This window comes from Tamandua tetradactyla, chromosome 9, assembly GCF_023851605.1.
Source record: "Tamandua tetradactyla isolate mTamTet1 chromosome 9, mTamTet1.pri, whole genome shotgun sequence".
In the NCBI taxonomy this organism is placed as follows: domain Eukaryota; kingdom Metazoa; phylum Chordata; class Mammalia; order Pilosa; family Myrmecophagidae; genus Tamandua; species Tamandua tetradactyla.
This window is the reverse complement of record NC_135335.1, coordinates 88398916-88421329: the sequence shown is the minus strand read 5'-3', so window position 1 is coordinate 88421329 and position 22414 is coordinate 88398916. Positions and strand designations below refer to the sequence as shown.

Here is a 22414-nt window from a genome sequence, read left to right as displayed (position 1 = left end):
TCAGGGTAGGTCTTAATTCATATTAATGGTAGGCCTTCTAAAGAGAGGAAATTCGGATGCAGTTGGTAGAAACCAGAAACCAGAAGAAGCCAGAAGTCAGAGAAAGCCACAGAAGGAAATCAAAGACATTTCTATGCAACAGAGGCAAAGATGCAAGTCAAGAAAAACCAAGAATTGTGACAAGCCATCATCTGAATGCTAAAAACTCCAAAAGAAAGTATTTCCTTGCCAGCACCTCGATTTGGGACTTCTGGCCTCTAAAACCATGAACCAAAAAATTCTTAAGCCAACCCATTAGATATTATTTGTCATAGCGGCCATGACAGACTAAGACTGTTAGCATCATTGATGTTATGGGTAATGTTCATCAATTTAGCGCTGATGAAATGGATAATGTTAGATGCCTCAATTTATTCTGTAAAATTAAAACAATAAAAAAGAGAGAAAACAATAATACCTTTTTAGAAACAATAACAGTACTAGCTACTGTTTATTGGATCCCTTCATTCTAACAGCATTGCATTTATTATTTTATTTATTCCTTACAAGCCTTAAGCCTGAAATGTCATTATGCTGAGTCCAGTTTTCTAGATGAAGAATGACATGAGAACAAAATGTGATGGTAATTTTGCTTTGAAAAAGAGAAAAAACATATATGGAGTATGGTACAAAGACAGTGTCCTTGACACTTGATGTCTGAAGCATCCTTTCACATGCATGAAAATAATAAGATGGATTGGTGGATGGGTAGAGGAATGGAAGGACAAATAAATAAATGATAATGCAAATATATCAAAATGTTAATTACGGTCCATAGGGATCGGTATAAGGATGTTTGCTGTACAGTTCTTTCAACTTTTCCGTCTGTTTGAAATTCATCATAATAAAACTGGGGTGAGGGGACAGAGTACATGTTTTCTGATGCTGTGATAAGGAATAAAACAACTTCAGAAATGCAATTATTAATTCAAGGTGGAAACAAATGAGATTTAAATGATATGTATGGGAGTTTCGCTTGTTACTATTTAAAGTGAGGTGTACAGGAAGGGTGTAATTATTGCATTTGCATTTCTAACAATGCCTAGTTCCTGGCCCTCACTGAACCTCCCAATATCTTTTGGTCCTGAATCATCTTTAAAAAACCATCAGGAATACCAATGGACGTGATTATTGAAAGGTCACCACCTCCTCACTTGATTTTTTGCTTTGGCAAATGCTTTTGTGATTTGTCCTTAGCAATTAGAATGTAATCGCCTCGGTTAAATCAATATGCAATAAAGCAACAAGCTGCACTTTTTAAGTAGGCTGTCTTGGTAAGAACAGCCAGCGTTGTCGTCGTGTTCTTGTCCTGCAGAAGCCATTCCTTGTCAATATATGGCTTTCCTTGGCACAATTATATTGATTTGGGCCATAAAGGCTCATTTCAATTGTCTCAGTTTTTAAGTCAAGTTCATAATAAATGTGACCACTTTAGCCTTTTCTAAAGTTAAAGTGATTTGGCCAACTCTACAACTTCCCGTGGTTCAGAATTTCAGTTAATTTTCTTAATTAGGCAGGAAGTCTTTGAAATGGGTTTCAAAGTAAGGAGCTTCCAAAGGGCATCTGCAACGCCAACAATGCTTGCTCTTGTCAGCTTACGTTTGAGAAAGATAGGTCAAGCAAACAGATGGCTGTTTCTTCCTTGGAAACTCTGAGAGCTTGCCTCCTTTTAATCACACTTAACACTTAAAAATTCTTTTTCCAATAGCCTTTCTCAAATGACAGGGGAATAATAATTTGTGTTTTTTTTTTTTTAATTAAAAACACCTAGGGTGGGCCATGGTGGCTCAGCAGGCAGAATTCTGCCTGCCATGTCGGAGACCCAGGTTCGATTCTGGGCACCTGCCCATGCGAAAAAAAAAAACAAACCACCACTTATTGTCAAAAAGTAGGCACTGAGTTATCACAAAGAGGAATGCTGGACTTCTGAGTGTCCCATGTGCCTGCGACCCCACAGTCTGAGCTGAGATGCAGGGTGGAGGGCAGGAGGTGGGACAACCCTTCCTTGCCTCTTTCAGGCCATCATTATCCAGGAAGAAGTCATTTGAAAGTACAAGGTGATAATCAAGGTGTCTTCCTTTTTCAACTTGACATATAATTCTAAGTGAATTGCTTAGGCTGTTTTGCATAATCATATGTAAATTGAATCAATTAACAACCCACCAGAGTTGTCTTGAGAAATAGACTGTATTTACATCAGCAGAGATACAAAAATATTTGTCCACTTGGAGTCCCACACTCCAAGGTGGAAGTGTGACCTAGGTGTAGGAATGCAGCCACAGGAAAAACCCAGACCATCCTTTCTAACAAATGTCGAAACCTCATGCAACAAGCATTTCCCATCAGCTATGAGGAATGGTCAGCAGTTAAGGGCAATGCACAGTGGTAACATCTCACCCACCTACTCTTTCTAAAAATGACAGTCCAGCAATAGGAAGAGCGATTGAACAGAGCCCGCAATTTTCTTACGAACAAAGCAAACTAATTTCCTGCTGCAAGGCACCAATGAGAAAAACATCTTAGTGATTTTCAAAAGAGATGAATTAGACATATGTATGAACCAGAAGCGTGTCTGCAATAGATCAATAGACCTCGGGCTGGAAGGTTAAAACTACCAAGGGGGAAACACAATGAGAAGAGGGAGACATAAATAAGAAAAAGACCCACCTGCGCGAGCAACCGCAGCCTCCAGGGGATTCAAAAAGATACTGGCTTATGGGCTAGGAACCACTGATTTGCTAAGTAAAGTACTAGTACCCACTAGACAGTAAGAGGAAAGTTTTGACCGCTCAGAACCAACTCAGCATATACCAGCAAATTCTTTAGAAGCACCTGTCTGCTGCCTGGGGAGTGAAAACACTCATCACACCCTTTCTTTCTGTTGTCTCAAGCAGACTCATCAGGGAAGGGTTCTTTGCATTGGTAATGAGTCATTGTCAGATTTCTTTCTATCCAGACTGGTGAGTAAGCGGCCCCAGTGCTTTTGCCTGTACACTTGCTAAATAATTAGTTCCTGTCAAAGAAATAGTGTACCGGGAACGTCAAAATTTAAAGGATATTGCTGTTTATTAAATAGCCCTTCGTACTTTTTTTTTTTTGCTATTCGACATAGCTTTTGTTGAATGCCCACCATGTGAAGCTCTGTGAAAGGTGCTGATTAACTGTTACTTATCAAGTTTCTCCTGACAGCATCGCAGGGCCTCCAGGGGAAATAAAGGCAGTTTGGCTCCCAGCAGAGGCAAGTCTGTTTCCCATAGTTTAAAGCAGAGAATTGCTACGGGCTGGGGAGTTATTTGAGCAAAGAAAAGTTTGCAGGTAGGAGAAGCCTAGCTCATCTGGTATGAATTAGGACAGGTTTCAGAAAAGATAACCTTGTAGGAGGGACAGGAACAGGGAGGATTGTGGGATGGTAATTTGATCTTGTTTTCCCAAATGGCTGCTGCTTGGCCTTTTCAGGGAAGGGGTCTGAGAAGGCCTCAGCCTTACCTGAGAACACCTGTTCCAGAGCCACAGTCGAAACGGAACTCCACGTGGCGGCCTGCCATGTTGATGGACAGGAAGTCCTTGCTGTCCGTATCATAGCTGTACAGAAGCACGCCGTCTCCCGAATCTGGCCGAAATGTAATCTCTAACTCCATGAAGGAAAGGTAATGCCGGGGCTCCAGAGGCCAGGGGGTTGCTGCATAGGACCTCAGGGACTCTCTGAATTGTGGAATGGCCAGGGTGAAAGCTGGAGAAACAAGCCCCATTAGAAATGTCGTTAGAAATCTCTCTGCGACAGAAAACGTGCTAGTTGTTCTTCCACAACCATGTCCTCTTTCTCCCCGCCCAGAGGTAAACTACATTTCCCAGCTGCCCTGCAGTGTGACCAAATGCTGGACAAAGGAATGTGGAGGGGAGTGTTATACAGACCCCAGGTCTGACCCCTTAAGCTTCACTCCATCCTCCATGTGCTTTCTCTTCCCTGCTGGCTGGATACAGGAATTAGTGAAAGATTATGTAGTATTAAAAATATATATATATATTTCCCCCGGTGTGGTGCCTTAGATTTAAATCTGAATTACCTGTGGAGGAATTTGACTAGCTTTGTGGTCTTAGCCCCACTTTCGTTTTCTTTTGTTTTTAATTTTGGAATTCTGAAAAAGTAAAGATATGTTTTCCCAAACCCTTTCAGTTTTCTGCATGGTTTTCCAAAATCTTTTACATTTTCAGTTATTAAATGTGTGTGTTTACTGCTGAGAGGTGGAATAATTCGGCAGACTGGTACAAAGAAGAAAAAATAACACTTCTGTCCCCTCACAATATTAATGCACCTCTATATCCTTTAAATCTTTTCTCTGAACCTATCAGATATTCTAAAGAGCAGAGGCTTTAAGTGCTTCCAATTCAGTCTGATACAAACCACACAAGTATGAGTTTTTAAAAATTATTTAAAAAAAAAGTTATTTGAGGAGGACCAAGAGGAGCCTATGCTTGCCTTACCTAGGTGCAACAAATCACTGGCTCCATACTTTGAGACATGCCCACCTAATAAAAAAAAGATTCTCCCATCTCTCCTGATGAAGCAACCCTGATCCCATCCAAATGTATAGGACTCTGCTACAAAGTAGATTGACAGAAAATTACATCAACCATGAATTAACATGCAGACAGAAACCAACTTGCTTCTTTCTCACCATCTTCACAATGTCGACCTTTAAACCCAAGGGGACAGAGGCAAATGTAGGAGTCGGCTTTGGTTGCTGTGCAAGTGCCACCATTGATGCAAGAGGCCTCATCACAGATTCCACTGCTGCATTCCCCTAAAGACAGAATGGGAATTACAAAACTGATTTATTACACGTGCCAGTCCAAGATGATGGAGCTGACCACTCCAACAACTCATGGTTTTAAATAAATACAGCTCAGTAGGAACTGTTAATTTGAATCCTACACAACTGCAAACTGGCTTTCAGGAGAAGCAGAACCTTTCTTCATTTTAATTTGATTTTGGCTTGCCCTTTATTAAGAGACTCAGAGACTCTTCAAGACATGATAGACACCATAAATTATATAATAAATTACTGGGCAATTTTATGAGGACTGACGAGATGACTGAGTTGTTTCTGCTTTAATGAATCTCTCTGTTGTTCCCACAGGATGTATTTCAGTCTCTCCAAATGCCGCCTGAGTGTTTATGTTAAAAGCATTCAAATTTGTGCAATTCCAATGAGCTTAAGTGCCATGGCCTTGTTGATTCAATGTTGAGGTAAGTACGATAAGCACTGAAGGAGTTAAGTGATCGTGTCTAAGCTCATTAACTGGCCTGAGTTGTTGATGCCTGTGTCTGGAGGGGTGGGAGAAGGTTCCATAACACCTTAGGACGTGGGTCCATAATCTCTATTTTCTAATTCCAAAGTTGCCACTTTATAAGTGGCATGTAGGTGCTCTAAAGTAAAGAGTGGTGAAAGGTTCGACATCAAATGGGTTGGATCTCTTTACCAAACCTATCACAGAGGACCCATGAGGGATATACTTTTTTAATTTTTCAAGTGTATATCTTGAGATGAAGTGACAAAAGGAAACCGGCTCTTCTGAGCAGCTGTTGTTCTGCTTCCGTGGACTTCCTTTACGCCTTGTCTATGAGAAATAAGACAGATGGGTTACCCTCTGACCCAGGACTAAATAGGTGAGTACAAAACCCTTTGTCTTGGGATGGAGATAAAGGAGGCAAGTCTCTGGTTGGTCTGTGAAGTGTCTAGCTCTGGCCCCATCAGTCTCCAGTGTTCCACTTCATGCTCTCCAGCAGCTTGACCCCCACAGTATAAAGAGTCTTCCTTGGCCTGGCTGTGTCATCCAGCAGGATGAGTCTTTTATCTTTTCCTCATCACCCATCTGTGTTTGCTGGATTGATCTAGGCTTTTCTTTCCATAAAGCATCACAGGAAAAAGGAGGAAGGGCTGGGCATAGAGGTGTGCCCAAAAGAGGAGACTGATTTCAAGGGCTGAAAACATAATGTACCTAAAGGCCTTTTAGGTAGCTTGCTACTGTAGCTGGAATGGGATGGTACCTGGAAATTCCAGCAGGGGGTCATTGGACATTCAGGCAGAAGTGACCAGTGGTTTCCATTCAGCCAGTATTCACAGGCTCCATGGAGTGGCTGGCTTGGATCTCTGGGAGTCAAACTCTCACAGGGCCCTTCCTATTCTACCAGTTCCTGTGGGTTGAGATTGTCCTCAGAGAAGGGCTGATCCACACAGGAAGAAATGGAATCCTTAGGTTGTTTTAGATACACATAGAAGAAATTTCTTTCAAATCTTCTGTGTTGTGACTTTTTTTGTGTTTTAAGAGGTAGGGTGGAGTGGGAGGAGAGCATGAAAGCCAGCCAGAATTGTTTGTTAGATGAAAGCACTGTTTCAGCAAGACTAGTCCGGCACTGGGATACAAGAGTGATGGGGTACAAAGTAGAAAAGAATCCACTGGGAGGTAAACAGGGACTGGGTAGGGTGACAGCAGAGGAAACAGAGAGACACAGGGAAAGAAGAAATGCCTGGCTTAATTGAGAGGTGGAAGGAGCGGGGGGGGGGGGGGCTCAAGATTTCTGGTTAGACCTCAAGGAATTGGGAGACTGAAAGAATGGTGGCAAGGGTGAAAGTTTCTGAGAAGCAGAGGAAATCACTCTTGCCCAATTTAAGGGTAACTACTGAAAATGGGTTCTGTGTTCAGTAGGCAGTAAGGAATATGTGCACAGGTGAAACCTGAAGGGGGTTGGGGGGATTTGTGGGGTGACCCTGTACTTTAAGAATGGATGGGTTCCCCAAGAGAGGTCAGGATGAAAGGGCCCCATGGATCTCCCAGGCAACTGGAGAAGGGCAGAGGGCCGACAGAGAAGACAAAGCAGAACAGCGTGAAGAAGCCAGACAACCCAGAAAGGGCTGGTGCAGGGAAGCTCAGGGAAGAACTGATACAGAGAGAGAAATCAGTGTGAACTAATCCTGCTGGGAGGTCCAGGAGGACGAGCTGCTGGGCTTTGTAAAAAGAAAGCCACTCGGTGCTTTAGGAGAACAGTTTTGGTGTATGGTAGAAGGAAGAAGAAGTCCCATCACAACAGGGTCAGACAGGACACCAGGAAGGGAAGCCCCAGTCAGACCTTGAAAGATAGGAGAGATTCCCAGGGTTCTCAGACTAGACCAGTAGCAAAGACATGGGAAGGATGGCAGTTATTTAAGCCAGAGAGAACCTGCACGAGTTTGAATTAGCTAGAGCTGGACATGTATGAACTTAGATGGGAAAACATTTTTTTCCCTAACCTCTAACTGGAATTGAGTATTTCCTTCAACTATTAATGCAGGCAACAAACCTCTAGTACTTGTAGTTCTTGTGACTTGTGACCAACAGCCCTGATTGTTATTTTCATATCCCAATTCCATTTGTTGCAGATATCTCAAAGTATTGTTTATGGTCATCATTACTTTGACCTCATGGTAGTTATTATACCTACCATTAAACAGTCTTGTTCTTTAATATTTTATAAAGAAGTACATATATTATAACATCAGAACTTTAGAAGTATGTTATGGCTGTATTTCAACATAATTGTTTTTCTTTATAATAATAGGTATCTTATTCTTTGGATTTACAAAAAGTTGTCCTGAGAAGAGGTCCGTGGACTTCACCAGCCTGCCAAAGGGGGCTGTGGCTTAAGAAAGATTAAGGACCCTGGAGCTATTGAGAGGAATGATAATCAGGTCAGCAACCCCCCAGGAAAGTAGGAAAGTGCATAGGAAATGGCGAGTGCAGTGCACAGATGAAGAGGTTAGTTTTAGAGAGAAGAAACACTTTCAACTCTGAAACTGGGAGGAAGGATGCGAGGGCAGTTGTAGGGTTATGTGTACATAGAGCTGGCTGGACCTCATTCATCAACATACGAAATACCTTTATTCCGATGCCTATTATATGGCAGGTGTGGTGATGGGCTTATGCTAGACAGTGAGGTGAGGGACAGGAGAGACATTGGGCCCCTCTGGAGCGACAAGGTGGTAGAACCCCACTGGGTAGAGTCTATTAAGGAAGCCGTGAACATGGAGAAGCCTCCAGCCCTTCATCCCCTGATCCATAACCAAAGGCCTATCTATTTCCCCCCAAAGATCGATCAGATCACACTGTATCTCTACCACCACCATCATCCAAGATCAAGCCACCATATCTCTCATCTGGACTTTAGTAAGAAAACCCCAGTATGCCTACATGTACCCACTGAATACCATTTCCAATCACCTGTGTACAGCCAGAGGTTTTTTTCAAAACACAAACCAGATCACATGACCTAACTCCCCCTCACACACTATTGGAATAAACCATCCCCTCTGATTAGAAAGTTCTTCCTCCTTTTCTCCACCTTCTAACTTTTCTTTTTTTTTTTCAGGTATCAGCTTTACCTGCTTGCTTGGAAATGCCTTCCCTGATCCCCAGGATAGGAATTCTCCTTATTATACACTACTACTGAACTATCATTCCCCCCAATTTAGTTTTATATTTATTTGGGATTATTTGATTAATTGGGTCTCTCACAGTACCTACATGAAGTCTAGGCTTGTCTTGTTCATTACTTAATCCCCAGCACCCAGCAAAATGATGACTAGCACTGGGTAGGTGTTCAACTAGGTACTCATTGAATGAAAGAAAGTAAAACGATTGGTAAACCACAGCAAGACCCATGCCCCTCCTCCCAGACTTCTTGAATCTCAGAGAACCTGAGGATGCTTGATTCTGTGACATTTCTCCAGCAGGGTGCAGAGACCCATGACAGGACTGGAAAAAATAAGTCATGTGTCTTAGGTTTGAAATTTTGGGTGGACAAAATTTCATAAAGTGTCAACCCTTACAAAGGGCTTGGACTAAAGGACAGAATCGGTTGGAGAACCCAAAAGTTTGCTGAGATCACTGAGTACACTAGAATGGCAGGTGAGGAGAGAATTCAGTGTCTGTGAACAGTCTAATAGAGGAATTGAAGTGAGAGGAGTTGCATAATGAAAGGTCCCTTTGAGGAGTGAAAACAGGTTTGGTGAGGTTGTGATGTAAAACAGAAAGTTGTGGTTGAAGATGGGAATGCCAAGTTAGTGATGTTAGTTGGAAGAACCATTACTTTGAAGCTATACCGCTTTCTTCTGGAAGGATGTAGCTCTACCAGAACTCCTTGCTGCTGTCATGAGCCCAGTTTCCCTCATCAGGAAGAAACAACTCAAAGGGGAGCAAATATGGAGGTTGAGGAAGGATAACCAACGCCACTCTTGTACCCAAGGGGAAGAAATGAATAAGGGCAACATGACTGGTGCCTGCCATTTATGTTTAGGGAGAGAAACCTAATAATACAATAGCTACCCCCAGGTATCACAGAATCCCAAAAGTGGGCCCTCTAGTGCCATCTTCTCAGTGGCGAGATTGGCATCCCATTGTGTTAGAATTTTAAAAGCTGGCAGAAAATAGCTCTTGCTAAACTTTGCAATGTTTGAGCTACCTGTCAGAGGTAACCAGGCAGCATCAAGACTGCCAGATTTGTCCTTCATTTGACACTGTCAGGTCAATGAGTAAACAAGGAACAACCTCTACTACCTGATGGGTAGAGTCCAGAATATTACTACTAATGATATTAATAGTAGGAAATATTTACATTTTGTTTACTATGAGTAAGGCCCTATTCTAAATGTTATGTATGCATCACAACTCACTTAAAATAATCTTAGAAGTAAAGTCTATTAATAATAGCTGGGGAAACTGAGTTTCAGAGCTATGCTAGTTTGAAACTGTTACATACCCCAGAAAAGCCAAGTTCTTGTAATCCAGTGTTGTGGGGTCAGACCTATTGTTGAGTGGGACTTTTTGATTAGGTTATTTCCAGGGAGATGTGACCCACCCAATTGTGGGTTGTGCATTTTGATTAGATTATTCCCATGGAGATGTGGTCCTGCCCATTCAAGGTAAGCCTTAATTAGTTTACTGGAGTCTTTAAAGCACTCATGGAGAGAGGGAGAGAGGGCTTAGAGTTGATAGAGAAAGCACAGATGAAACCAAGTGAAGGACACAAAGGGAGAGAGATGCCCTGGAGATGCTGAGAGAAGACCCAGCTGGACACAGAGAGTTCAAAGATGCGACCCCAGAGAGGGAAAGCAAGGACCCATAGATGCTTGGAGAGAATGCCACTGGAAACAGAGGCTGAGAGCAATCAAGCCCAGAAGCCTTTATAAAAGCCAACTGATTGCTGTATATTTTTATTCTAGCAGATTTAGCAAACCAAAATGAGTTATTAATTGATTTGCCAAATCCAGGCAATCTGCCTGCAGCATCTAGGCTCTTAACCACCATATCACATGAGACTCCTGGTAGAAGAGCTGGGTTCTTATGTTCTGAATCATCATGTCCAAGGAAAGGGATTTTGGAGACACTGTCCCACCAAAAGCGGTGCTTGATGATCATTTTAGTCATTGCCATTTATTGGGTACTTTAAGTGATCAACTGGGGGAAAATTAGCACAGGGAATAATATATAGATAGTAACACTTTCCTTTTAAGTGAACTTCATCTTCTGTGGTTCTAACAATGCCATCACCTTTAAGAGCAAGCAAGGCGTGGGAAAGCAATTTGAAAGCAACTTGGGAACTTTTGATGTTGTAGACGCCATGGTTAAGAGGGCACAGTCTGGAGCCAGAATGGCCATGGTAACATTTAGACACCACTAATTAGACTCCTCTAATTACTAGCTGTGTGATCTCAGACAAGTCACTTAACTGACCTGTTCTGGTTCTCCTCTGTAAAATAAGGCTACTCAAATCACCTACTTCATAGGATTCTTGGGAAGATTAAAGTAATAAGTGCTTATAATAGTGCCTACATGTAGCACATGTTCAAATAGTATTAGCTATAAATAAACAAAAAACAACTGTACCTGGAGTCATGAGGATTGAATCCCAGCTCTGATCAAGGGGTGGAGAGAGGAATGTATTGATATATAATAAAGCAAATGTAGCAAAATATTTTTGTGGAATCTGGGTAGCAGATAAATGGGTATTCACTGTGCCATTCTTTCAAAAATAACATCTTGGAGATCAACAGACAAGGGACCCAAGAAATAGACTTGCCATTTCCTGCCAAGGACACTGCCATATAAGGATGTGATGCTTAGAGTTGTAGTACCATATTGTAATTGAGTGAAAAGCAAGAGAATCACAGAGGCACCAATCCAGAATTCTAATATCATTGAGTGAATAAATTAACAAACCTTAGAATTATCTAGGTTCTGTCTCAAGTAATAGACTAAATGTCTTTCTGGCTTTAAAAACAATCCAAACTCTTCCTGCTATTTTGGATAAGTAATATAACTTCTCCAAGACTGTTTTTTCATCTATAAAATGAGTATAATAATAATTGCTGCCTCCTAGAGTTAGTGTGGATTAAATGAGTGGTCAAGAATTTGATTTTGATCACTTCTCTATGATGCAGAGAACATATGACAACTCTTTTATATTATTGTGTTAGCTTTTCACTGGAGTGGAAAGGTAGAGTGAAGGGACTGGATTGCTTGTTGCTTTGTCAATGATACCATGGCACTTTTCATGAAGAGTTCCAAGACAGCAGCGAGATAGAACCAAGGATTCTGTGTGCCATATTGTTTACTATATCTTTGTGTTCAGATCAGAGCCATTGTGTCTGGCAGCACCACCTTTACCCCTTGGGTCATCCTCTCTCCTTTAACCAGATTGTTAATGGGATGTCCAGAGCTGCAACCCAAAGAACTCCTCACCACCCTGCCCCAAGCCAGAAAGGCAGTTCCACAACAGGACCCAATCCACTGGGCAACCACTTACCCACATCGGCCCCACTGAGTGCTTTCCCTAGTGGCCAGGGCCTCAGGTCGATTCTCTTCCCATTAACAGTGAGTGACTGCACACAACCTTGAAAGCTTTGGCTTGTTCCTGCTGCTCTGACCAACCAGTAAGCGCTGGGAGCTCCACCAAGATAGAGAGGTGTCCGGAAGGTAATTTTACTGTACTGGCCCTTTAAGAAAGATGAAAACTGCATCTCACTAAACAAAATCAAAAGCCAAAGTTCAACCAATTTTGATAGGCGGCATGATCAAGAAGTAGGTTACAGGAGCAGTGTTTTCTTTGCATCTATGTTTATGGCTAAGACATTGCCCTTTTGGAAAATTAAATTCATGGTTACCAGAGGAAACTCAGCGAGCTCCTCAGAGGGCTGTGTTTTTAGAAGGGATTATTTTGGAATGCCTACGAGAGAAGAGAAGGCATGTCAGAGCCAAGACCAGCACAGCAATGTACTGTGCTGAGTATCCAAAATAAATTCTCTCTTCAGTCCTGTCACCAACTTACTGTGTACCTTGGACAGGTCATAGGGTTATTCTGTGCCCTCAAGAGGTGACCATATTAATTGTGTGCATACGTGGGCTAATGTTTATTCTTTCACAATCCTGGTCACCTTTATGCCATCTTTTGCAAGAAACACTGTATGAGCATGAGGGGTGGGCAAGGATTACCAAACAAATTGTGCTGTAAAATATTTTGAAATTTGGTCATGCATGCAACTTTTTAAAAAGTGTTATTACAGTTAGGCAAGGAAATGTCCAATCTTAGACCAAACCACAACCTAGATTGCAGGTTTTGAAGTTACAAAATACAGAGTTGAACATTAGGTGGACAGAATTAAGGCACCCTTGGTCATTCTTTTTTTTTTTTTTCCTTAAGTACAGAAATAACTTATTGTTTTGTTTTAAAGGGTAATGGAAGGTGCATGGGTGGTTCAGTGGTAGATGGCTCACCTTCCATGTGGGAGACCTGGGTTTGATTCCCGGACCATGCACACAAAAATAAATAAATGAAAAGGGTAACAGGAGTGTTGGGGAAAGACATGCTGTCAGAACCCATAAAATGTCCAAAAGGTAAGCAACAGAAATGTAAATCATTATCCTTTAAAGTTTTATTACCAGAAAGTAGTAAATATAATAAATTTTATCTTTTCTAATGAATAGATAAGAATAATTTGTAAATAAAATATTGACTACAATCTCAGCACCTTCAAAGTACTTGCTATGAGCTTTAAGGATCAATGCAACTGTTTGCCCCCACTAAACATACTATTTTCATGTGGTGAATCTAGGTGCCGTGTTGGCTTATTTCTTTAAGATTCTCAGAATTACTTCTTCTGGGATCCATCCTCACTCCTAGTTTCCCTTTCCCTGATCCAAGACCATGGCAGGGGGCCTGATAACTCAATCTTTGTCTAGAGCATTCAGTGCCTCTATGGGGTGGATGGCTCCTTTGAGGTGCCCTTTACAACATCCCAGCAAATAGTCTTTGAGCCTGGGCTTTCCTTCCTCCAATAAGGAATGAGTGGCTGACAATGTCAGTATACTTTTACTTTCAAAAGCCTGTACCTTGGCTTGTTTTTTTTCTTGGAGGTTGTCCTTGGGTCCCTAGAGCCTGCTTTACCTGCCTCTACAGAGAACTGGAAGTGCCCAGGAGTTCACATTGCCCCAGGCTGCCCTCAGCCAGTTATTCATTGATGGGTACAGAAGTATTAAAGTCCAATTTCCTTGCTTTGGGTGGGAATCACTCTGAAGTATAACTTACACCTCAGAGCTCCCCTGTGGGATCAGGCTGAAGCCATCCCCCCAATCTCTGCTGAGCTCTCAAGCTTGCTGGCTCCCTTGCCTTCCCAGGCCATCTTCCGCTCTCTCTTATCTGTTTCTCTTGGGAACACTGAAGACATCACTATCACAGGACTCCTAAACTCAGCCTCTGTTTCTGGGGAACCCGATTTAACATGAAGTCCCTATCTCTCAAGACAGTTTATTAAACACACCACATCTGTGGTCCTGCTTATATAACTTACATATCAAGTCCCAGTAGCACAGAGGCGACCTTCACCCAGAGACTACTTAAAAGCAATACTCTTACACGATTAATTCTTACATTCACTAAAATCATACACTCTTGGAATTGGAAAAAATATATATGAAAACACATATAATCCAAGCTCCCATTGAGTGCTATATCCCTTCTACATCCCTTGCAAAATGTTCGTTATTTTCTGAATGGCCCCAAGGATGATACAATATATTCTTCTGAGATATTCTATTGAATCTCTGCAAATCTTTGTATGATTAGATGGAGCTAAAATTATTCTCTCTGAAGCTGTCTGCTTTTGACTTCAGGCTTGGGAATCCACAGAGTAACTCCTTATTCTCCAAGACTCTCCCTCTGACTTTATGATGAAAAGCCACCATCATCATCCTCTTCTCTAAATGAAACAATTCTCCTTCAGTCAGTCATGCCAGAGACTTCACGTCATCTTCCTATTTGGGTGGCTGCCCTATAAATATGCTCCAGTTTGTCTGTGGGTTTCTGACAGTGTGATCACAAACCTGAAATCAATTCTCTTAGAGAAGTGAAGTCACCATAGAATGGAATAGGATTCTTACTTTCCTTTTGCTAGATCCTGTGATCCCATTAATGCAGTCTACAATTTCTTTATTTTGTTATTGTTACCACATGGCCCTGTTTGTTCACCTTTATTGAACTTCCTTGCTTGAAGCCATAAGACATTTTCACAGATGTTGCTTCTATGATAGCTTCTCCATTCCATCTTTTTCAAAAAATAGTTTTATTGAGATACATTTACGTGCCATACATCCATCCAAAGAGTATAGTCAATGGCTTTTAGCATAAACAGAGAGTTGTGCATTCACCCCTACCCTAAGTTTTAGAAAATTTTTATTACTCCAAAATAAAAAAAAAAACATACCTCTTAGTAGTCACCTCTCAATCCCATCCTTCACTATCCCTACATAACTGTGAATCTAATTCTGTCTCTGTAGAGTTACATTTTATATAAATGGAATCATACTATATGTAGTACCTTGTATGTGGTTTCTTCCACTTAGCATAATGTTTTTGTTGTTTTTCTTTTAATTATCATTATTTATTTACTTTTAGTTAGAGAAGTTGTAGGCTTACATAAAAGATATGTAAAAATTACAATGTTCTCATATACCCTTCTATTGCTGCCACTTTGCATTGGTGTGCTATCTTTGCTACAGTGAATGAAAGAATATTAAAATACTACTGTTAACTATAGTCCAAAGTTTGCATTAGGTATATTTTTTCCATATATCACCCTATTATCAGTTCCTTGTATAATGATGTACATTTGTTATAATTTATGAAAGAACATTCTTATATCTGTACTAATAACCAGTCTTCATCCATAACAGGATTCACTGTGTTATACAGTCCCATGTTTTATCCTCTAACTTTCCTTCTAGTAACATACACAACCCCAAACTTCCCCTCTCAACCACATTCACAAACATAATTCAGCAGTGTTAATGACATTCACAATAACGTGCTATCATCACCACTATCCATTAACAAACATTTTAAAGCAACCTAAATAGAAATTCTCCATAAATTAGGTATCAGCTCCCCATTCTCTACCTCCATTTATCTCTTGGTAATCTATATCCTAGATTCTAACTCTATGAGTTTGCACATTTATAATTAGTTCATATCAGTGAGATCATGCAATATTGTCCTTTTGTGTCTGGCTTATTTCACTGAACATAATGTCTTCAAGGTTCATCCATGTTGTTGCATTCCTCGGGATTTCATTCCTTCCTAAGCTGAGTAATATTCCATTGTATGCATATACATTTTATTTACCAATTCATCAGTTGATGAACTCTCGGGTTGCTTGCATTTTTTTTGCAATTGTGAATGATGCTATGAACATCAGTGTGAAAATGTCTGTTCATGTCCTTCCTTTCAGATCTTCTAGGAGTATCCTAGTAATGGCATTGGTGGATTATATGGCGGATGAACCACCAAACTGTCTTCCACAGGGGCTGCAGCATTTTACACCAGTAGAGAATGAGTGTTTCTACTTCTCCACATCCTCTCCAACACTTGTAGTTTTCTTCTTTTTTATTAGTGGCCATTTTGGTAGTATGTACCCTTCTGGTAGATGTAAAATGATATCTCATTGTAATTTTCATTTGCATTTCTCTGATAAATAGTAATGTTGAACATCTTTTCTCTTTGGAAAAATGTCTATTCAAGACTTTTGCCCATTTTTAATTGGGTTGTTTGTCTTTTTAATATTGGGTTGTAGGATTTCTTTATATATTCTGGATATCAAGTCCTTATCTGATATGTGGTTTCCAAATATTTTCTCCCATTGAGTAGGCTGCTTTTTCACTTTCTTGCCAAAGTCCTTTGAAGCACAGAAGTTTCTAATTTTGAAGAGGTCCCATTTTTCTATTTTTTTCTTTCATTGCTTGTGCTTTGGATGTAAAATCTAAGAAACCACTACCTACCACAAGATCTTCATGCTTCCTTACATTCATTTCTAGGAGTTTTATGGCCCTGACTCTTATATTTAGGTCTTTGATCCACTTTGATCAATTTTTTGTATAAGGGAGAAGACAGGGGTCCTTTTTCATTCTTTTGCATATGGATATCCAGCGCTCCCAGCAACATTTGTTAAATAGACTATTCGGTCCCAGTTGAGTAGACTTGGCAGCCTTGTCAAATATCAATTGGCCATAGATGTGAGGGTCTAGTTCTGTGAGGGTTATGTGAGGGTTTGATTCCATTGGCCAATATATTTATCTTTATGCCCGTACCATGTTTGGAGGCTTTATAATATGCCTTAAAGTCAGGAATTATGAGTCCTCCAACTTCATTCGTCTTTAAGATTTTTTTTTTGGCTTTTTGGGGTCCCTTACCCTTTCAAATAAATTTGATAATTGACTTTTCCATTTCTTCAAAGCAGACTATTGGAATTTTGATTGGGATTTTGTTGAATCTATAAATCAATTGAGTAGAATTGACATCATAACAATATTTAGTCTTCCAAGGCATAGTCATGGAATGTCCTCCAATTGATTTAGGTCTTCTTTGACTTCTTAAGCAATGCTTTGTAGTTTTCTGTGTATAAGTCCTTTACATCTTTGGTTAAATTTATTCCCAAATATTTGATTCTTTTAATGGCTACTGTAAATGGAATTTTTTTCTTGTTTTCCTCCTCAGATTGCTCATTACTGGCATATAGAAACACTACTGAGTTTTGCATGTTGATATTGAACCCTGCCACTTTGCTGAACTCTAGTAACTTTGTCGTGGATTTTTTTGGACTTTCTATATATAGGATCAGGTCATGTGCAAATAGTGAATGTTTTACTTCTTCCTTTTCAATTTGGATGCCTTTTATTCTTTATACTGCCTAACTGCTCTAGCTAGAACCTCTATTACAATGTTGAATAACAGTGGTGTCAGTGGGTATCCTTGTCTTTTTCCAGATGTTAGAGGGAAAGCTTTCAGTCTTTCACCATTAATTACAATGTTAACTGTGGGTTTTTCATATGTGCTTTCTATCATGTTGATGACGTTCCCTTTCATTTCTATCTTTTGTAGTGCTTTTATCGACCAAGGATGCTGGATTTTGTCAAATGCCTTTCTGCATCAATAGAGATAATCACATGATTTTACCCCTTCTATCTGTTAATGTGGTTATTACATTAATTGATTGTCTTGTGTTGAATGACCCTTGAATACCTGAAATAAGACCCACTTGATCACGGTGTATAATTTTTTTAATGCTTTGTTGAATTTGATTTGCAAGTATTTGTTGAAGATTTTTGCATTTGTATTCATGAGAGAAATTGGTCTGTAATTTTCTTTCCTTGTAGTTTTTTTATCTGGCTTTGGTATTAAGGTAGCGTTGGCTTCATAGAATGAGTTAGGTAGTGTTCCCTCCTTTTCAATTTTTTGGAAGAGTTTGTGCAGGATGTGTATTAAACCTTCTTGGAATAATTGGTAGAACTCCCCTGTGAAGCCATCTGGTCCTGGACTTTTCTTTGTTGGGAGATTTTGATGAGTGGTTCAGCCTTTTTACTTATAATTGGTCTGTTGAGGTATCCTATTTCTTGTAGAGTCAGTGTACGTTGTTCACGCGTTTTAGGAATTTGTCCTTTTCATCTAGGTTGCATAATTTGTTAGCATACAGTTGGTCATAGTATCCTGTAATGATCCTTTTATTTCTGTGGGATCAGTACTAATGTCCCACTTCTCATTTGGGATTTTATTTATTTGTACCTTCTCTCTTTTTTGTCAGTCTAGCTAAGTTCTTGTCAATTTTATTATTCCTCTCAAAGAACCAACTTTTGAGTTTGTTAATTTTTGCTACTGTTCTTTTTATCTCAATTTCACTTGTTTCTGCTCTGATTTTTGTAATTTCTTTCTTTCTAGTTGTTTTGAAATTAGTTTGCTGTTCATTTGCAGTTAGGTTTTTATTTTAGCTCTTTATTCTTGTCTAATGTAGGTGTTTAGGGCTATAGGTTTCCCTCTCAGTATTGCCTTCACTGCATCCCATAAGTTTTAATATGTTGCATTCTTGTTTTCATTCATCACTAGATATTTACTGATTTCTCTTACAATTTCTTCTTTTACCCACTGATTGTTTAAGAGTGTGTTTAACCTCCATATATTTGGGAATTTTCTACTTCACCACCTATTATTGATTTCTAGTTTCATTCCATTAACAGCACCGAAATGCTTCTTAAAATTTCAACCTTTTAACCTTTATTCAGACTTGTTTTGTTACCCAACATATGCTTGATTCTGAACAATGATCTTTGGGCATCAGAAAAAGAATATACATCCAGGTGTTTTGGGGTGCAATGTTCTGTATGTGCCTGTTAAATCTAGTTCATTTATCACATTAAAAAGTTTTCTGTTTCCTCATTGATCCTCTATCTAGATGTTCTATCTGTTGACGAGAGTAGTGTATTGACATATCTAATTATTATTATAGAAACATCTATTTCTCCCTTCAGTTTTGCCTCGTGTATTTTGGGTTAGGTGCATAAATATTTATGACTTATTTCTTCTTGGTTGAGTACTCCTCTTATTAATATGTAGGGTCCTTCTTTGTATTTTGAAGAGTTTTTCATTCAAGATCTATTTTGTCTGATGTTAGTATTCTTTTTTGACTACTATTGTGCAGAATATTTTTTTCCAACCTTTCACTTTCAACCAATTTGTGTCCTTGAATCTAAGGTGAGTCCCTTATAGACGGCATATTGATATATCATACTTTTTATCCATTTTCACAATCTTTTGATTGGGGAGTTTAATTCATAAACATTCAATGTTATTATTATAAAGGCAGTATTTACTTCAACCATTCTATCCTTTAGTTTTTATATGACATATCTTATTTTGTCTCTCTTTTTACACTTATAGTTACCTTTACTGACAATCTTCATTTCTACACTCTCCTCTAAGCCTTTCTCTCCTATCTTTTCTTTCAGCCTACAGAACTCCTTTCAGTATTTCTTGTAGGGAAGGTCTCTTATTGGCAAATTCTCACAGTTTCTGTTTATCTGTGAATATTTAAAAACTCTCCCTCATTTTTAAGGATAGTTTTGCTAGATAAAGAATCCTTTGCTGGCAGTTTTTCTCCTTTGTACCTTAAATATATCATACCACTGCCTTCTAGCTTCCATGGTTTCTGATGATAAATTAGAACTTAATCTTATTGCAGTTCCCTTGTATGTGATGAATTTCTTTTCCCTTGCTGCTTTTAGGATTGCCTTTATCTTTGGCATATGACATTCTGATTAGTCTTGGAGTAGTTTTATTAGGATTTTTTCTGTTTGGAGTACATTGCTATTCTTGGACATGTATATTTATGCCTTTCATAAGAGTTGGGAAATTTTTGGCCATTATTTCCTTGAATATTCTTTCTTCCCCATCCCCTATCTCTTGTACTTCTGGGACAACTAGGACACATATGTTTGTGCACATCATGCTGTAATTCAATTCTCTAAGACCCTGCTCAATTTTTTCCATTCTTTTTTCTATTTCCTCTTCTGTCTGCAAGATTTCAATTATCCTGTCTTCAAGTTAACTGATTCTCTCTTCTGCCTGTTCAAATCTGCTATTGTATACCTCAAGCATATTTTTAATCTCTTCTTTTGTGCATTAATTACCATAAGTTCTTTTATGTTTCTTTTCATACTTTCAAATTCTTCCTTATGCTTATGCAGTGTCTTCGTAATATCCTTTATCTCTTCAGGCATATTTTCCTTCATCTCTTTGAATTGATTTAGGAGTTTGGTTTGAACATATTTGATTAGTTGCAACAAGTTTTCTGTCTCCTCTGAAGTTTTAATTTGTTCCTTTGACTGGGCCATATCTTCCTGTTTCTAAGTATGGGTTGAAACTTTTGCTGATATCTAGCCATCTAAATTATCTTGAAGAGCTTACTCTGAAGGTCAGTTTCTTCTCCTGCCTGGGGTTTTATTGTTAATTGGCTTTGTCTTACAGCTGTTCCTTGGCACTTGGTTCAACTTATTCTAGAATTCTATTTTAGAATTGTGGTGTTTAACTGATCAGATTTTCTCAGTTACTTCTTCATCTGATTCTTGCCCTGGGTATGTGGTACAATTAATTTTGCACCATTTGTGCAATTGTTTCACTCCCAGGAGAAAGCTTTCTTTCCTCTATTCCTTCTCTGGGTATCCTGATCTGTTTTGTTTTGTTTTAATCTTCTTCTGTTGCTTCTAGCTGCTTTTTGCCTGGAGGGCAAATTCTGGCAGTAGGGTCACCCCAGAGACTACTTTCCCAACAAAATACTTCCAAGCAAAAACAGAGCCAGGTCTAAGAGTCACCCCAAAGAACCTCTTTTGTTGCTCAGATGTGGCCTCTCTCAGCCAACACGACAAGCAAATTCACTGCCCTCCCCCTCTCTATGTGGGGCCTGACTCCCAGGGGTGTAAACCTTCCTGGCAATGTGGGACGGAAATCCTAGAATGAGCTAGGACCCAGCATCAAGGGATTGAGAAAACCCTCTAGACCAAAAGGGGGAAGAGAGAAATGAGACTAAAGTGTCAATAGCTGAGAGATTTCAAACAGAGTTGAGAGGTTATCCTGGGTTATTCTTACATGTTATACAGATATCACCTTTTTAATTAAGGTATATTGAAGAGGCTGGAGGGAGTGCTTGAAAAGGTACAGCTGTGTTCCAGTAGCCATGTTTCTTGAAGAGGATTGTATAATGATATAGCTTTCACAATGTGACTGTGTGATTGTGAAAACCTTGTGTCTGCTGCTCCTTTTATCTATGGTGTGGACAGACGAATAAAACATATGGATTAAAAATAAATATAATAAGGGGAACAAATGTTAAAATAAATATAGCAGATTGAAATGATAGTGATCAATGAAAGGGAGTGGTAAGTGGTATAGAAAAAAATAGGGGAAACAAAGGCTAGAATATAATGGGTAGATGGAAATACTAGCAGTCAATGAGAGGGAAGGATAAGGGGTATGGTATGTATGATTTTTTTCATTTTTCTTTTTATTTCTTTTTCTGAATTGATGCAAATGTTCAAAGAAACAATCAAGGTGATGACTATTCAGCTTTATATGATATTGTGAATTATTGATTATATATCAACAATGGAATGATCATATGGTAAGAATGTTTGTGTTTGTATGTTGTTATGTTTAAACAATTTTTTTTTAATTAAAACAAAAAAAAAAAGAAAAGAAAACAGGGCCAGGACCCACAACAGGGGTGCAGACTGATTCCAAAGAGCCTTGGGGAGAGGGTCAGGAATGACATCAAAAAACCTTTTTGACAGCTCCCCAAAGCTGTACTTACCTGGCCTGCCCAGCAGATAGTACACTTCAGCAACCTGCTCCCTATGGCCCTACGGAGGCCCTACATCTTTAAAACTCCTCCACCTTTATCCCTGACAGGGGCAGGGTTAAAACAGTGTCCATGGCAGCCCTGTCCATGCAAGCTAAAACAGCAGTTCAGAGTGAGACCCAGTGATCTAAATTCATTGGCCAAAAGTTGTGATCAGTGGTTGGCAATGTCCACCTCTCATTTCTACCCCTTATTCATTGTTGGGGAAAAATGCTCCTGCATTCCTTTTGGTCCACAGCAGACATCTAGGGACTGCACCCAAGGCACCAGGAGCCACTGCAGAACAAGTTACTTGCAAATCTTTATTACAATTTCTCACCCACCTCCTCCTGTTCTCCCTCAGATGCTATATAGTGCTACCCTGGCCGCTGGAGCCCAGGAGCTCTGGAGACAGTTTCTGCCTGTCCACTAGCTGTTTCTGGAGGAGTGGATCCTGGAGCTCCCTAGTCTCCCATCTTGCCTAGAAATTTCCTTTCTACATTCCATCTTCAAGTTAGTATTTTGGGCCCAACTTCAAAGGTTCTTTATTCCTACTGAGCTTCATTTGATTATATTAGGTCCATTGTTCTGGAATTTCTGCAGCTCTGTAGCTTATTTATCCTGCCTTTTCT

The 22414-nt window shown here is 39.6% G+C and overlaps 1 protein-coding gene across 3 annotated transcripts in view; it reads right to left on the bottom strand.

Annotated features, from left to right (window-relative positions):
* EGFLAM (EGF like, fibronectin type III and laminin G domains) overlaps positions 1-22414 on the bottom strand; it is a 206647-nt gene that overhangs the window by 38284 nt on the left and 145949 nt on the right. For all 3 annotated transcript variants that reach the window (XM_077117011.1, XM_077117012.1, XM_077117014.1), the window contains 3 exons: positions 11879-12068; positions 4716-4841; positions 3526-3769 (listed from right to left, as the gene is read on the bottom strand). In XM_077117011.1, coding sequence (XP_076973126.1) covers positions 3526-3769; positions 4716-4841; positions 11879-12068 — 560 coding nt within the window. The remainder of the gene's footprint in view (positions 1-3525; positions 3770-4715; positions 4842-11878; positions 12069-22414) is intronic.